The sequence below is a fragment of the Phaseolus vulgaris genome, chromosome 9 (assembly GCF_051622355.1).
Source record: "Phaseolus vulgaris cultivar YP4 chromosome 9, ASM5162235v1, whole genome shotgun sequence".
NCBI lineage: Eukaryota > Viridiplantae > Streptophyta > Magnoliopsida > Fabales > Fabaceae > Phaseolus > Phaseolus vulgaris.
The window spans coordinates 7,583,014-7,600,117 of NC_143506.1; the positions used below are offsets into that span (position 1 = coordinate 7,583,014).

The window sequence follows — 17,104 nt, forward strand, 5'->3', positions numbered from 1 at the left end:
TATATGTATGTGAGTAGCATCATGCGCTTGTTTGTTTTCGTAATTAAGCCCACCCATCCATCATCACCAACCCTAATGCATCAATCCCTCTCACGTGTGTTGTTCTCCTAATCATTCAATGTGGGCCTCCAACTTCTAATTAACGGGCCTCATCTTCTTCTCCACATTCTTTTGTTTTTATATGATTTTATTTTATTCCCTAGTAATTAGTTAAATAGTTTATTTTAGCATGATTTTAACATTTAAATGTAAATTGTAATGAATGATTTTTGTAGTGTTGGTATTAATTAATGTTAATGAAGAACTTAAGGGAGGTGATGGAAAAGTGTGGACCACAAGAGATGGGCCTACTGACAGATGGAATGGGTTTGGGCCCATCTGTGTCTCTGTGAACCGTCCATGCAGCTGGCCTGGTCACTCTGGGCAGCCACCTGATCCAGCAGTTACATTATTTCTTAAAATGACAATTACATGATTGAAAATACCTTCTATACTTCTCCATCTCATGTTCTTCCAAATTCAAAATATTTGTTTCTTTACCATTATTATTTTATATTACGTGTATTTTTATTCTACAATTTTTTTTCATATTTTCTATTCAATTATAAAACGTTTTGTAGTCAATATACATTATTTTTATTATACTTACTTGAAAAACTGAAAAATTATATTAATGGCATCTTTATTAATTGACAATATCACTTACGCGATAGTGCATCAAACTTAGTTAAACGGATTCATAATAATATTTTAAATTTTTTTTTCTATTGAATAGTAGTAATAAAGGTTTGAAAAAGGTCCTAGCTTAGCTTCATACATCAGTCTACAAAATTCTTAAAATTTACCGAAAAAAAAAGAGAAGCTAAATTGAACTGCATTATTTATTTTTATCTAATTTGACTAGTTAGTGAATCATATAAGTTTAGGCTAAATCAGTCTATTTAAAAAAATAATTGTTAACATATATATGTTCGAACTATTATATTTACAATTAGAATTAGTTTCATTCATTAAATTATATATATATATATATATCACTTTTAATATTTTAAATTTAAAAACATATTTTTTATTTTATTTTTTAAAGTCGAATAAATTTATTTGTTCCACACCAAATTATATAGATAATTTAACATATGAGTTGATTTAATCTATAACATTTTTTACTTAACCACCAATTTTAACGCATTTAAGTAACAAAAATGATTTTTTTTTCTCTACTTAAAAGGTATGTATTATGGTAAATAACATCAAATGAAAGTCGTATTATAACGTTGATATGGATCAAATTTTGTTTAAAAAAGATTTTACATTCAAGTTTTCTAAATAAATAAAAAGTATTAAAATAGGATATTTGATTATTAGACAATCTCTCCATCTTTTTTTCTTTTTCTGTTATATTAATATAAAGATAAAGATAAAAACATACTTATAGCAACATAAATAAAATATAATGAGAAATAAATGTACAATAAAATAAGAAAAGTGAAGAAAATACAGTAGATAACTCACTTAAAATTGTATTAGAAATGGATTTTTTTTAAAACTATATTATAAAAGAACAAAAGAAGTAATTTATATTTATAAAATGACAATAAAAAAGGAGTCGTTTGTTAACATGTTTATATCAGTTAAGTTTATATCATAATCAATTTAGTATAAGTAGGTTTAGAGTGAAAAACAATGAAACTATTTTTGTACTGTTAATTTGATCGGAGAAGAGTAAAAGTTGAAATCAGAGAAAATGAATGAGTTTGAGTTGGTTTTCATTTTGTAATTCTCATCTGCACATGGACATTTTTCATAGAATTGGACTATTTGACAGAGGATTTTGTATACTTCGATTAGATCTTTACAATATTTAACAGGATCTGAATTTCTCAACGTATTTATGCTATAAGTTAATGGGAATCGTCACATAAATGGTCCATGTTTCAGACTCAGGAGGCATCAAATGGATTCTTCCCACCTCATTCGGTCACAAATGTTTTTCTAGTTTCACATAACAATGGCAATTAATTATGAAACTTTATACTTTAAATTCATTCATAACACATATTTTATGACTTACAAAGAACGTGTTTGTTTATGGTGCAAAAATAGTCTATATAGGTTATAAGAGAGGAGCAAATTAGAATGATGAACCACCACTGAACACATTAATTCTTCTTAATGCAGAGGAATGCTCTCTCATTTATCATGATTCTTTTCAGTTTGAATATACGATTGTATGCATGCTATAACTTACAAACTTTAACACTCATAAAAATAGCTTAGTTTTTTTTCGGGAAAAACAGTTGTTTAACATAGAGCTAAAACTACAAACATTTTTTTTATTCTCAAAAACATTTGAAATCAGAAAAAAGAAATCTTTCTCAAATATAGCAAATTGGTACAAGGTTTTTAAAGGGTTAGCAGGGGTTGGTTTATTTCCAAATAATGTTTTTGCTGGGTACTCTTTGTTTTTTCTTAGACAAATAAAACTTTGTTAAACATAAACAAATTATTATAGAATTAAGTTTACAAAAAAACACGTAGTTGTTTTATTTATGAATATGATGGTTGAGTCGTAAATTTATAATGTGTGAAATGGAAATATTTATCTTGATCGAAATAAAAATGAAGAAGAAGAAGGAAGAGTGAGAAATTGGCAACATGTGAAGTGGGTGCATAGGTCCAAGGGTGGCGAAGATCTGTCAGGTTAGAGCAGGATGTGTTGGGTACTATGACACACTGAAGCAAATTTCAACCGTAGAAATTCACATCAAATTATTTGGAAGGATTCTATATATTAATTAATAATTTTCTTTGATTTCATTTAGGAGCAGTGGGCGTAATTGATGACATGTCTTTTTTGCTCAATGCCTATCCCACGTGTCACAGACACCTAGAAACTTGGACTACAGCGGCAAGACAACATTATTTTATATATATGCTACCTTTTCAAGTTAATAATAATAGTTATCAAAACCATAATAAGATTTTTCTCTTGAGCCAATAAAGGCAACCTCTGGTACCTTCACCTCACCACCACTCGATCGCATTGAGAAGTCTAATGATTGATTTTCAATAATCTCAAAAATCAAGATCACTCACTGTTATTGCTTCTGCAGATTTCCACTTTATTGCATACTTACAAATTCTTTAATTTAATCCTCTTCAGCTTCACCTTCCTTAGTGTCAAGGTAAGCTTTTCTTTATGTTGTTTAAACTTTCTCGTGACCTTTATGTAATGCACACTTCAGAGAGTTTGTAACTCAACATTTGACCCTTCACTTCTTAGCAGTGAGTTGAGATCACTGCAATGGCTTCTTCTTCTGTAACCTTGAAAGCCAATGCTCACTTGGCAAACTCAGAGAAAGGTCACCTTTTTCGTCAAGAAAGTAGCTTTCTTGGGGAAAGAGTAAAAGTTGGCCCCAACAACAGTGCCTTTGTGACGAATCAGTTGGCCAGATGTTCAAGAAGCCAGAAGAGGGTGAATCATGGTGTTGCATCTGCTATTCTCACTTCAAACGATGCCAAAGAATCACTGGTTAGTTGAATTTGATTCTGGAACTCACCTTCTACTTCTTGGACCTTTTTCTTTGTTTGTGTGGTTGCATTTTTATTTGGTGTGCTTTGAGTTTCAGTCCTTGCAAGTGCCTTCGTTCATGAGACGAAGGGTCGATCCTAAAAATGTTGTTTCCATCATATTGGGTGGAGGACCTGGGAAGCAACTCTTTCCCCTCACCCAACGTGCTGCCACACCTGCGGTAAGTGAATCATGGTTTTGGTCTGAATCCTAAGTTGTTTGTGCTGTGGTGGTTTTGGTCTGAATCTTAAGTTGTTCTTGTCATGTGTGTGGCATGCAATGCGTTTTCAGGTGCCTGTGGGTGGATGCTACAGGCTTATAGACATCCCTATGAGCAACTGCATCAACAGTGGCATCAACAAAATATTTGTGCTGACCCAGTTCAACTCTGCATCTCTCAACCGTCACATCGCCCGCACCTATTTTGGAAATGGCATCAACTTTGGGGATGGAACCGTGGAGGTACGTGCAACACCACCACTTTTGGTTACTGTGATTTACAGAGAAATATGAGCCACTATAAAGTTCTTCCTTGACCACTTTCAGTTTTGTGTTTCTTAATTATGCATGTGGTCACTAATTAAGCCAACCTCAACTCCAAACAGGTTCTGGCGGCTACTCAAACACCGGGAGAGGCTGGAAAGAAGTGGTTCCAAGGAACTGCAGATGCTGTGAGGCAATTCACTTGGGTATTTGAGGTGGGCGCGATTTTTTGTATACTACTTGGCCTTTTCTTTAAGCTCTTGTTCAGTACAATTATCACGTTTTGAGCTTCTCTACAAGTAACAGGGTCGTTGTTGCAGGATGCCAAGAATACACACGTTGAGAATGTATTGATCTTGGCTGGAGATCATCTATATCGAATGGATTACATGGACCTAATACAGGTTTACAGTGTAATTGTTTTGTATAATGGATACTATTTTTATTTTTCAAAAGTTTTCTCATTTACTTTGGTTACAAATGAACAGAGTCACGTTGATAGAAATGCTGATATCACAGTTTCATGTGCTGCTGTGGGTAACAGGTGTGTTTAGACAGATGTGTTTCTTTTTGTTGCTTGATACTACCCCTCCTTTATAGAACAAATTATAGTTTTCTTATAAAAAGGGACCGGAGAAAGTACTATTATGCTAAGTATTGTGCTTAATTTATTTCCAGGATGAGTACATAGAAACAACTAACTTCCTGGTAACAAAAAAATTACAAATTTACTTGTCTGCTTTACAGCCGTGCATCAGATTATGGATTGGTTAAAGTAGATGATAGAGGCCGCATCATTCAATTTTCAGAAAAACCAAAGGGTGATGATATGACAGCAATGGTAATTCACAATCTAGCCTAATGTTACATCTTTTTTCTGTTTTCAAGTTATCTGGTAATTTTGTTGTGGCTGCTCACTGCTACAAAGAGAAAGAAAAGAAAATTACCATCCTCAATTTCAAGAGTCTTTCCTCCTTGTAGGAGTAAAAATCTTAGCATTATAGCATTTTCCCTGAACTTGCTGGACCAAAATAAACCTCAAAACCTGATGTTTCATCCTTTTCTCCTTCTTGCCATAGTTATTTGATTTTTCTACAAAACTTTCTCCCACCATAATAATATGTTCATAATATATATTTGTCTGAGCTTAATGTACTCATGTATTCCTGTGCTATTCTCGCAGCAAGCGGACACCTCTCTTCTTGGGTTGTCGCCCCCAGATGCATTAAAGTCACCATATATTGCGTCTATGGGGGTTTATGTATTCAAGACAGATGTTTTACTCAATCTTCTGAAATGTAGGCATCCTACCTCCAATGACTTCGGATCTGAAATCATCCCTGCAGCTGTGAGGGACCACAATGTCCAAGTAAGAGAAAATTCCATTAATTTATCTTCTTTCAAATGATTTTGTACATTAGAGTTCTAATTACACCTATGGAAGAAGTAAAAAAGTTACATGTTTGTTGTCTTTGCAGTCGTATTTTTTCAGAGATTATTGGGAAGACATTGGAACAATAAAATCCTTTTATGATGCTAACTTGGCTCTTACTGAAGAGGTGGGTTCAAGATGTTTATGGCTATCGTTTTTCTAATTTAATAGCTTTCCCATTCTGAGTGTAGGCAGTAGGCACCATGCCTTAGTTACGAGCCACAATACCAAAGATACATTACTGGTCCCTTTTTTGCACCCAATGTTCAGTAACATAGGCTTTCGGTCGAGTGTGAGGGCCAATAAAAAATGGTAAAATTGTAGCATACTAAATCGGAGGAGGCATGAATCAGTTTAGTATAACTAATAAGCAAGAGTACTTACTATGGCTCATTATGCAGAGGCCTAATTAGTAGTTACAGTGAAACTCATCTCAATTAGCTCCTATAATGTTGCAAGTTATCAGTATTCAGTGTCATTTCTGTGTTTATTAAAACTAATACTCGTCTGCTCTATGTCATTCTCTTGCAGAGTCATGAGTTCGAATTTTATGACCCCAAGACTCCCATTTACACATCTCCTGGATTTCTACCACCAACTAAGATTGACAAATCCCGGGTATGACATTGATAAAATTCCACCTTATAATATGTTAGTAACATCATGCAATTATTTGAAAAAGAAGAGTAAGATCATGAAATGTCTTGCTCATTCTGTTTGAGTGGCTTTGGTAGATTGTGGATGCCATTATCTCCCATGGATGTTTCCTGCGAGAATGCACTGTCCAACACTCCATTGTGGGTGAACGTTCACGTTTGGATTATGGAGTTGAAATTCAGGTAACCTACTTCACATTCTAGACCTGTGATGCTACACCACCCCACTTAAAATTCCTCTTAACTGAAACCTTCTTTTGCAGGACACTGTAATGATGGGAGCGGACTATTACCAAACTGAATCCGAAATTGCTTCTCTCCTGGCAGAGGGGAAGGTCCCAATTGGGATCGGAAGGAATACCAAAATTAGGTAATTTTAACGTTTGTGGGCCTGAAAAGTTAAAAGTAAATGAAGTTGTTCACATAATTTGTTATCTTTGTTGAAGGAACTGTATCATTGACAAAAATGCAAAAATTGGGAAAGATGTCATCATCAAGAACAAAGATGTAAGCGTGATTTTACCTTTGATCCTGTTTTACAGTCACTTGTTTTCTGGTTTAAGCAACCTATTTGTGTCTTAACTAGCAAATCAAATACTTTCTCTCTAGGATGTTCAAGAAGCAGATAGACCGGAAGATGGGTTTTACATTCGATCAGGAATCACCATCATAGCGGAGAAGGCAACAATAGAAGATGGCACTGTCATATAAAAGGATAGCGCTTATGTCTTGGGCGGGTTGCCCAAAGGCGCTCGGTGAAAGAAGCATTGTGAGGAACACACTCAAACGTCTTTTCGGGCAGAATGCAATGCTGTGTTAGGTGACAAAGGAGAAATCAGAGCACCCGATTTTCTATTTGTAAAATAGAATTTCCCCCACCATCACTACATGTAGAAATAGAATGAATAAAACATGAAAATCAACTTGCATGAAAGCAAATAAATTGAAGGACCAATACTGAGCTACAAAGTTTATTTACCCCTTTGTAAAATATTGTTTTGTTTCTCGCTAAAGTAATAGAGAATGAGTCAGCGGACTCATAACCATCCGTTCTTGTTTACAGTTATACGCTAACTGAAGCACTAATGACGAGAGTGTGATGAAAATAGTGACAGTATAAATGAACGCCAAATTTCTCAGGAAAATGACACTATCAAGTTATTTCAGGAGAAAAGGATAGATACGAGATATCATATGATACTATAAAAAGAATAGTAATTATGCTGTTATTATAGTGACTGATATGTTAAGGTGTCTACGTATAATTAATAAATAGTTTGGAAGAGTTTTGTCAAGATAATGTCTAGTGGAAGGAATTATTATCAGATAACGAGGATAAAGTGGTTTTCATATTCATATAGCACTGTATTCATAAAGTGTGGTTAAATATTGCATCATTTTTGTAATTAAACAATGTAGATCTATAGTAAATAATTTCTCCATTGAGGAGAAGTTATTATGAAGAAATGGAGACGTGGAAGTTGCGAGTTTGAAGAAAGTCAAAGTCCTAAATGTGCGGTGAGAGGCACAGGTGGTGAGTGAGGAATGTGAAAAGTAAGAGTTAAGCTAAATTAAATGCATGGAGTTTAGCGCATGGAGAAGAAGAAACGAAGACAATGCAATCTAGGAAGATAGTGGAAGGGTTGAACGTCTCGGAGGGTGGGTTAGAAGACAAGGAAAAGAACCTAACTTCAAGCCTCGGCAATGGTGATAACCAACACGTGCAGATTGATTCTGGCTCCGCCCTTCAACAATTTCTTGATCACATACCCATTAGTTCAATAGCTGGCATAAAAAATTCACCTGGTACGTTTATATTTGTTGCCTACTTGTGTTTTTGTTCAAGAATCAATGCATGTCGTGAACATTATATGATTCAATACGTCTCCTGTCCCTTGTATCTGAAGTTTTGGAATTGAAAGCCGGAGACAGTATAAGGGATGCAATTCATATGTTGTACGAAAAGGACGTCTTTTCTGCAGCAATTGTTGACGTATTAGACTCCAATGCGAATAGCGTAACGTTTTCAGATCAGTACATTGGTCTCGTTGATTTTACAAGCATGGTTCTTTGGTGCCTTGAGGTATTACTTGTATTTTTAGGAAACCTTCTATCTCACGCCATTCTAATTAAACATGTGCTATTTAAAAGGAATATGGAAAGATCATGAGTGATACCACGGAAAACATTCACAAAGATCTCAAGTACAACGGCTTTTTCTCCATCCTGGACCAGATTCCTCAGATTGGGCAAACCAAGGTTTCCTGCGCTTTCTTTATGCTACTTTTACTCTGAATATCTTTGAGATTAAAGTCAACTTATACTTCTTAAGTTGTAGAGTTTAATGAAAAAAAAAATCTACAAATTTGAAGATCTTTTCAGTTCATTTAATCTTTTTCTCTCTCCTACAAGATCTCAAAAAGAAATTTATTCAAAGCTTTATTCTGTCCTTGCAAACCATGCCCAAAATTTGTGTTTGAAAGACTTTTGCAGTGATAGGAGGCTTGGAATGGATCTCATTATAAGCATGCAAAAGCTGTCCACTTGAACAATTGTTAATTTTAAGTTACTACTCCAATATTACTAGATTAGCGAGTTGGCCAGATCATTCCTCTGGGAACCATTTTTCCCCGTAAACTTGGATGATACGGTTTTGCATGCACTGTTACTTCTCTCTAAGCATCGGGTGCACGTTTTGCCGGTCATTCAGCAACGTGAAGATGGACTCATCGGTTTTGTTACACAGGTATCTGCTGAGTTAAGCACAGGTTTAGAATTATGGGGTGAAGCACAGATATCTTATTGTAATATGCTGCTTGTGCTTTTCTGCTAGAATGCGGTAGTCCAACACCTTCTTCAATCAAGTGAACTAGAGTGGTTTGATAACATTGCAGACAAGAACTTGTCAAATTTGCGGTATTCAACTCACATTCCTTAATGTACATACATGATGCATCCATTCTCCACTTGTTCAAGTGAAATGGCAATCTTGCTTTGTTGCTCTTTGACCCTTTTCTTATCCTTGCAAAGATTTGAAGGCCAAGAAAATCCCAGTTGTGTATTTGCGGACCAAAGTGTCGCAGATGCTCTGAAGTCGCTCTGGCAAAACCAAACTACTCCAGTAGCTGTGGTAGATCGAGAAACTAAGAAGCTCCTTGGCAATGTGAGGAAAAGTGATGTTTATATTCTTGTAAGGAATAATGACCTCTTTAGAAGTAGAACGTAAGTTCAAGACATGTCCTCTTTCTCAGTATTGCTGTAACCAATATGATAGAGATGGCTATTTATATGCAATGACAGGATTTTAACTGTGGGGGAATTCATTCACATAGAGACTGAGAAAGCAAAAACTAAGCCAAGCATTGAACATGATCATGGGGCTTTTCTCACAGCAGGAAGTCTTCGGCTGAAAAACAGCTTCATACCCAGAATGGACTTGCCAGTTGCCATCAAGGAAAATGCAACGCTCAAGCAAGTAATGGAGCATACCACAGAGACTAACAGCAGTTTCAGCTTTCTGCTCAACGATAAGGACCAAGTTACAGGTTTGCTCACATTGAGAGATATAATTCTGCTGTTTGGCCCCCCATGTGTTAATTCTACCATTAATGGAGGTGGCTTTTTTGAATTTGCCTTGGAGCAAAGTGGATGTCAAGTGAAAAATGGAACTATGATTCGTAATCATTGATCTGATACAGCAATCTTTAAAGACTTAGGCTCATCAAGGCCTACAAAATTCATGCCACTTTTGGGAAGATGCAGTGTAATCTTTACCGTTTCTGCATTACCTATGATTTTGTGTTCTAAGTTCTTGACATATTCATAATTTTGCCAAGTCTTAGGACTGTATACAGTTTTCCCGCTTCTGGCACCGTGAGAAGAATCCGATATCCCCAATAGTCCTTTAATCCGCCTTCTGCAGATTCCATCTTACGAAGAACAGTTGCCATTGCCACAGCTACTGTGTTTTTACTTTGCATCATTATCTGCACAGCATAGGAAACTATGTACGGATGCAGGAAGAAGGGTCAACAACTATTTCTTCATGTATCATCATGGGTAATAATACACTAACCACCCAATTTTTTATAAATCCACATTACAATTCTTAATATTATTATTTTAATATTTTTTTATATTATTTAATTTTAAATTTATTTTTTATTATATATATTAGTTTCTAAACACATCACAGCTAAAGTGTATACAGCTGTCAAATTATCATTTTCCTTTCATGAATTAAACCATATGAGCTAGAAAAAAAACAAAAGAGAAAATGAACTGATTATTAGCATTCAGAACAAATACAAAATTGTGGAATAAATTATAATTTTATATTTAAGTTACATAATTAATCGACATTTCCATGGCTCTAAAATTGACATGTTTTTAGTCCGGTTAAAAAAATCGTTATTCGTGAACCCAAGTAGTTGTTTGTAAGAAATAAAAAAAAAGTAATCTATTAATATCCATAGATCCATCCAAGGAAATAATCTCTCTTGATTTTGAGAGTTATCCTCTCATTCATATTCAAGTGTGGAGTTCTATCAAATGCACTTTCAAATGTTAAATAAACTTCTATATCTTACCAACCCAACCCAACTACATTTATATAAGTTGGATCATTGAACTAAAATATAGAATTTAATTGGATTTATTTCACAACTTCAATTAGAATCGGATCGAGTATCCAATTAATGAGTTTTGAATCTTATTAATTCAACCTAACTTATTTACATATTATATTAATAATAATATAAATTGTTAGCTAAAGATAGTAATTGGAGACATATTTTTCTTGTGATAATGTTATTTATGATAATTAACTATATTTAAGTACTTTATTGTTTTCCGTTTTTAGTTTTATTTTAATTTTCAAAATGTATTATTATTTTCATTGTTTTTTAGTGATGTGATTCTTTGTTATTCTTTGCCAAACCATTGTTCAATGATATGATTTTTTTGTTCTTCTTTGAAGATCTATTAGGCCAAGATGCACACTAATATCCTCATACATATTAATCTATTGATCACGTCATAGCTACATAGGGACTACTTCTTTATGCACCTCATCACTTTTTCAGTTCCAAAATTACCTTTAGTAAAAGAATAAAAATAGAAGCAATATTTTATATTATAGATTATGTAATCTAGAAGTAAAAAATTATCACTTCCGGATTTTCCCACTTCCAAGATTACATAATCTGGAAGTCAAAAATTTGCACTTCTGGATTACGTAATTCAGAACCTATTTAACAACTCACAAATTACGTAATCCAGAACTTATTTAAGAAAATAAACTTACTGAATTATGTAATCCAGTATCACTTTTAGATTACGTAATCTGGAAGTCGTAATTTTTGACTTCTGGATTATGTAATCCCTAAACCCTAAACCATATTACTTATATTTTTATCTTTTAACTTAAGGATAATTTTGGGAATTTTAAAATTTATGGAGGTGGCTGAAGAAATGATGGAGGTGCAGGAAGAAGCAGTCATAATAGGATCAAAACTAAATTAAGAAAGGCCACTTCTTCCTGCACCTCTACAAATTTCTTCCTGCACCCCCTCACTTTCAGAAAAGATTGTTTTGCCCCTTTAAAATATGGTTTCTGGATTGTTCTTTCCAAAATATTTCTGGAACGTCTTTTCCATAACATGTTTTATGAATTCCGGATTTATAAATCCAGAATGATTTTTTGTCTTCTGAATTTTTTATTCCAAAAATATTCTTTGCTTATGGAACCACGGTAATTTTAATATTTTTGAAAAATGTAGGGATGCAGGAAGAAAAGTGTAAAAATGCAGGAAGAAACACCCATTAAGAAAAGGAAGGTACAAACAAAGTTACGCCCATAATGTATTGGGCCGACGGGCAAAGCCCAATTCAAGGAACCATGCAAAAGAAAGACAATATTATAAGAGGAATAACCTTCAAATTTTTATTTTCTTTAGAAAAGTTATAGCAATTTTTTTAGAAGCAATGAGAAGAGAAATTTAAAATTGAACGTACCCTCGGAATAGCATCAGACTAAAATAACCATTTTAAAATAATTAACTTTTGCTTTTATCCAGCAGTAGAATATATTGCATTTTTTTATAATTAATTTGAATTTTAACATTGAAAGTGAAAATAAGAAATAATTGTTTTTATTACAATGTTGATTTTAGTTGTGAAAATTAGATGCAGTGTTGAAGGGTAGAGATGGTAAGTAAGTAAGAAAGAAGGTAGTGAGTGAGTTAGCATTAGAATCAGAAAACGTATAACATAAAAGATGAAACAGAAGCTAAGTTACCACTTGGATCCTCTTAACATGACATGAGACACAGGTTGACGGAACCAAACATTCAAACCCAACCTATCCACCTTGTAGAGTAGATCCGCTCATTCAGGTTTGCTTCCATTCTTCTTCGTTTCTCTTTCTTTCTTTTCTTTTCTTTTCCACCTTCTTAGGGTTTCTTTTCCTCCCAGATCTCCTTTCCCCTGATTTCCTAAACCTCAATAAATAACAATAACAGTACGCGATTGTTTTCGTTTGTTGGGATTCTAAACTTGAAGCGTCGGAATCCTTTGGAATGGAGGGAAGTGGCGGTGGCGCTTCTCCGTCGTCTGCGCCGGTGAAGCAATATTTGCAGGAGTTCTCTAAGCTGTTTCAGTATTATCTGGACAAATCTACCCCCCATTCCGCCTACAGATGGATTGGGACATTGGTCATGGCATCAATCTACGTCTTGCGTATTGTTTATGTGCAGGGGTTTTACGTTGTCTCTTACGGCCTCGGAATCTACCTCCTCAATCTCTTGATTGGTTTTCTCTCCCCTTTGGTTGATCCAGAGCTCGATCCCTCCAACTCCCCTTTGCTTCCAACCAAAGGATCCGATGAGTTCAAACCCTTCATTCGCCGCCTCCCTGAGTTTAAGTTCTGGTAACTTTTCACACACACTCTAACTCTCTAAGTTATGCTAATTCGGGATTTTTTGTATGCCCGTTTATGGTCCAGTTTGTAGTTGCCTGAGTTTAACTTATTGCACGTATAGGAAATAGGAAGATGAAGCGAATTAAACTTAGGGTTCTTTTGGAAGAGTTTCTCCATAAGGAATACATGAAAAAGGAATACAAAGAAAGAATAATGACATAAGTTAATTATAGCCTATGAAATAATTAATTTTTCTCATGTAGAAGTTTTTATTGAGAACTCATCTTAAAATTAGCTTATGTAATAAGTTACTGCTTGGATAAACTACTTCTCAGTAATCACTTATAGAACAAGAAAACTAGATGCTAAGATGAATTAAGGGTTAGTTTTTGGATACGTAAATACTTCTAAAAGAAGAAAACATGAAATATGTTTATGTAAAAACCATAGTTGGCTTATTTATTATTTAATTTAATATGTTTATGTAAAAGTTTTAGTTTAGCCGAAATCTATTTTCTAACCAATGCATGAACTAATTTGAGTTTGTGGAACAATTTTGTATTTTTTTTATTAAAAGTATTAATAGAGAAATTTATCCACCAAATAAGTCGTTAGTTTCTCCTGTAAATTAAAATCAGTTTTTGGAATTAATTGAGGCGTATAAATGAGAAAGTTTTATTAATTAGTTTTAAGGGAAAAACTCAATTCCTTTTATCCTAATTTCTTTTTCTGTAAGTACTTACTGGTAAGTTATCTAACTACAGTCTAAATTGGAAGTGATTTCGGTGGTGTGACTTCATTTGTATATGTAACTTCTTTATTTATTAAAATTGGTTGTTGTTTTTCATGCGTGTGAATTTTGTAATGGGTGTAGGTATTCTTTCACCAAGGCTCTCTGCATAGCGTTTGTGATGACCTTCTTTTCCCCGTTTGATGTCCCTGTCTTTTGGCCTATATTACTCTGTTACTGGTTTGTTCTCTTTGTCCTTACAATGAGGCGCCAAGTTGCACACATGATCAAATACAAATATATCCCATTTAACTTGGGGAAGCAGGTTGGTCTTATTCTTAGATTTCCCTTCCATAGTTTATTTGTACAATTGTTAGTATTTCTCTCGTAACTTAAGTCCAGCACAAGTAAGATTGGCTGTTTTATTTGTATCCTTTCTTCCTGAAATATAACACACTGTTTCTTTTAATATTTGGCAGAAGTATAGCGGTAAGAAATCTTCTGCAGGTAGCAGTGGCTCTCGAGCAGACTAAAACTTGGCTCTCACGATGAGGATCTACTGTGTTAGGATTTCTGAACAATCAGGCTAGTTAATCCCCCCTCCACCTTTTTATGAAAGAATTTGTATTTAGGGTATTATGGATGCGTATGCATTATGCAGTACAGAAAATCTTATTGCCCACTCTTTATCATATTACACATGAAGACGTGCTAATATTGGTACACATGTATTGATTGGATTTTCTTGTAAATCTCAGCTTGTATTCTTGAATTTGTCATAGTGGAATTTTTCCAATCCTGCAAAGTTGATCTGTCGCTTTAGGCTTTCTGTCTGCCCCAACCATACAGTTAAAGATTAGATAGGGTGTTGATTTGAACACCATCACCGAAAGTAGAGAGATTGGTGGATAGATTCAGGTTTCCATTTCCATCACCGAAAGCAAAGTTGATAAGCTGTCTAGACATCCATTTCCATTTGGATGGAAGAGAAAGACCTTAATTAGGAAAGTCATCAGCAAAATATGTGGACATATTATCCTAATGATTTGGCCTTTACAAACATACATTGAAATTATATTTTATTTATTATATTGATCTAAATAATTAAAATTTAATGCCTTTATTTGGATATATGGGAATGAGTTAGTGGAAAGAGGAAAGAAAAAACTTGAAAAGTTGAATCCTTTAAATCTAGGAGAAGTAAGTGGAAAGTGAAAAGAAAAAGTTGAAATATTTAGAAAGTTTTTATCTTTCCATTCTTCTCTCTTCAGTTTTCCTTCATCCATGCAAATAATTCTCTCTTTTTTTATTCTCTTTTCCATTCCCTTATTTTCGATCTCTTTCATTTTAAGAGTCATTTTAAATTAGTCTTCACCAACTCCCTTCAATAAAATTTTATTATTTCTATCATAAAATATTTCATCATTTAAGTGTTATTTTACAAGTCGAAAATGTTTTTATTTTACCTTAACAAAGTTTCATGTTTTTTTAATCAAGTTTTAACGTTCATGTTATTCATTTTAATTAATGGTCAGCATTGAAGACTTTTTTTCACAGGTTAACTTTTATGTATTACTCAGCTTGATCCGATACATTTCTAATGTAATTTTACTCCACGAATTATCTGTGATAGAATTTGAATAAAACTAACAGTCTATGGACATCCAAATAAAGTTACATTGGTTTAACGTGGGAGATCATAATATTTTTTTAAAAGTAAAAGTAACATTATATTCATAACAAATTATATAGGTGTTGGAATATTAATTGGTAATTTTTAATTAAATAAAGTCTCAACAATATTAATAATTGATTCTAACATTAAATAATTTATTCCAATACCATGATTAAAAAAAATATCATAGTTAAACATCCCTATTTATATTAAATTAAACATAAAAAAATTTATAATCAAATGAGTAAATAAGTGTATTATATATATATATATATATATATATATATATATATTAAGCTTTTGTTTGAGGATTAGTTACAAATATTAAGTAGTGATATTGTACTGGTCGGTATCGGACAAGTCAATATCGACATAGGTGACCGACCGTCCGAGTCAAAGGACACCACACGACATGCAATAAATGATAGTAAAGACAGTTACAATAGCACTTGATGAGTTATAATTCGTGTTCCGAAATACGCGAGAAGTATCTCTGACAAATAAGCTACAAACCGATTAACTGAAAGGGGGCACAAATATCCTTAAGATGTTCCAACATACATATATACCAATATACCTCCTTATTAATCAGGGATCATGATGCACATCAACAAATAATTGAAATCCGGTTCATCATAATAAGGGTCCAAGACCAACACTATAAATAAACCATATGTGGAGGTGTAAGATACGCTTTTACCAATTATCAATATATACTTTTTACACATAGTACTTTCTTGATCGTCGGAGTACCTTTTTTAGGTCACCCCAAACCGAGCATCAACATTTGTGGAAGGAGACTCAAAGGAAGGAATTAGAGGATCACTGACACGTCAACAATTGTACGTCCAATCTCAAGTACTATCTAGGCCCTCTTTGCCTATACAGGTACAATTAGCGCTCACCGTGGGCCGAGATAGTAGTCAATTTCAGCAACAAGTATAAACCAACAACAATGGTGTCAACAAGGAACAACGCTAACAACAATCAAGTCGCGGACGAGCAGATCGCACTGATCCAAGATTTCCAGGCACAAATGGACGACATACGACAAAAAGGCATTGAATACCAGTTGCGGAATGAAGAGGATCGACATCAGAATGAGGAGGAGGTACTTCTTCTTAAGGAACAAAATAAAGAGTTAAAGCAACGACTTGATGGGCGTGAACGAAAATACCAGTCTTGAACACAGACTCATCAAAGTTCTAAGCACACTCCCTCGCCCGACAACGATGAAGACACAAGAGGACATCCTTTTACGGGTGAGGTCATAGACACACAACTCCCCTCAAAGTGGAAGGGACTGACTATTAACCTCTATGACGACTCCACAACGTCTTCAAAACACATATAACCCTTTATACAATCAACAAAGTCGTATGATGTAAAGTTTTTCCCACTTATATCCAAGAAGGGCCCCTCGGCTGGTTCACCCAGCTCCTTCCTAACTCTGTGGGTAGCTTTAAAGTCTTGACGGTTAAATTTCACCACTCAGTATGCAACAAGCCGATCGCATCACACCTCATCCATGTCCCTCCTTAACGTAAAGCAAGAAAAGGGGGAATATTTGCGGGCGTTCATGGATAAATTCAATAATGTCTCGATGAGCATTAGGAACCTCATGCCAGAATTAGCCAT

The 17,104-nt window shown here is 34.2% G+C and overlaps 3 protein-coding genes across 7 annotated transcripts; all 3 read left to right on the top strand.

Moving 5' to 3' along the window:
* Positions 1-2,885: 2,885 nt before the first annotated feature.
* On the top strand, positions 2,886-7,188 carry APL4 (Glucose-1-phosphate adenylyltransferase family protein). Its single transcript, XM_068623947.2, has 15 exons — positions 2,886-3,185; positions 3,287-3,532; positions 3,630-3,752; positions 3,863-4,033; positions 4,177-4,269; positions 4,375-4,458; positions 4,543-4,598; positions 4,802-4,895; positions 5,238-5,423; positions 5,533-5,613; positions 6,018-6,104; positions 6,221-6,325; positions 6,406-6,512; positions 6,589-6,649; positions 6,752-7,188. The coding sequence occupies exons 2-15, from the start codon at positions 3,305-3,307 to the stop codon at positions 6,851-6,853; spliced, it is 1,578 nt and encodes a 525-aa protein (XP_068480048.2). The 5' UTR covers positions 2,886-3,185; positions 3,287-3,304; the 3' UTR covers positions 6,854-7,188.
* A 482-nt stretch (positions 7,189-7,670) lies between these two features.
* LOC137820118 (SNF1-related protein kinase regulatory subunit gamma-1) lies at positions 7,671-10,039 on the top strand. 3 transcript variants are annotated; one of them, XM_068623950.2, is made up of 7 exons: positions 7,671-7,948; positions 8,050-8,225; positions 8,294-8,401; positions 8,730-8,888; positions 8,976-9,058; positions 9,173-9,364; positions 9,443-10,039. In XM_068623950.2, exons 1-7 carry the CDS (start codon positions 7,759-7,761, stop codon positions 9,828-9,830), a joined length of 1,296 nt encoding a protein of 431 aa, XP_068480051.1. In that variant the 5' UTR covers positions 7,671-7,758; the 3' UTR covers positions 9,831-10,039. The 3 variants fall into 3 exon arrangements, with proteins under 3 accessions (XP_068480051.1, XP_090150838.1, XP_090150839.1); XM_090294712.1 differs by having other exon boundaries at positions 9,173-9,332; positions 9,443-9,627; XM_090294713.1 differs by having other exon boundaries at positions 9,173-9,305; positions 9,443-9,627.
* A 2,268-nt stretch (positions 10,040-12,307) lies between these two features.
* Positions 12,308-14,596, top strand: LOC137820741 (protein RER1B). 3 transcript variants are annotated; one of them, XM_068624973.2, is made up of 4 exons: positions 12,308-12,537; positions 12,617-13,070; positions 13,936-14,116; positions 14,271-14,596. In XM_068624973.2, the coding sequence occupies exons 2-4, from the start codon at positions 12,721-12,723 to the stop codon at positions 14,322-14,324; spliced, it is 585 nt and encodes a 194-aa protein (XP_068481074.1). In that variant the 5' UTR covers positions 12,308-12,537; positions 12,617-12,720; the 3' UTR covers positions 14,325-14,596. The 3 variants fall into 3 exon arrangements, with proteins under 3 accessions (XP_068481074.1, XP_068481075.1, XP_068481076.1); XM_068624974.2 differs by having other exon boundaries at positions 12,355-12,537; positions 12,704-13,070; XM_068624975.2 differs by having other exon boundaries at positions 12,387-12,537; positions 12,664-13,070.
* The last annotated feature ends 2,508 nt before the right edge of the window (positions 14,597-17,104 follow it).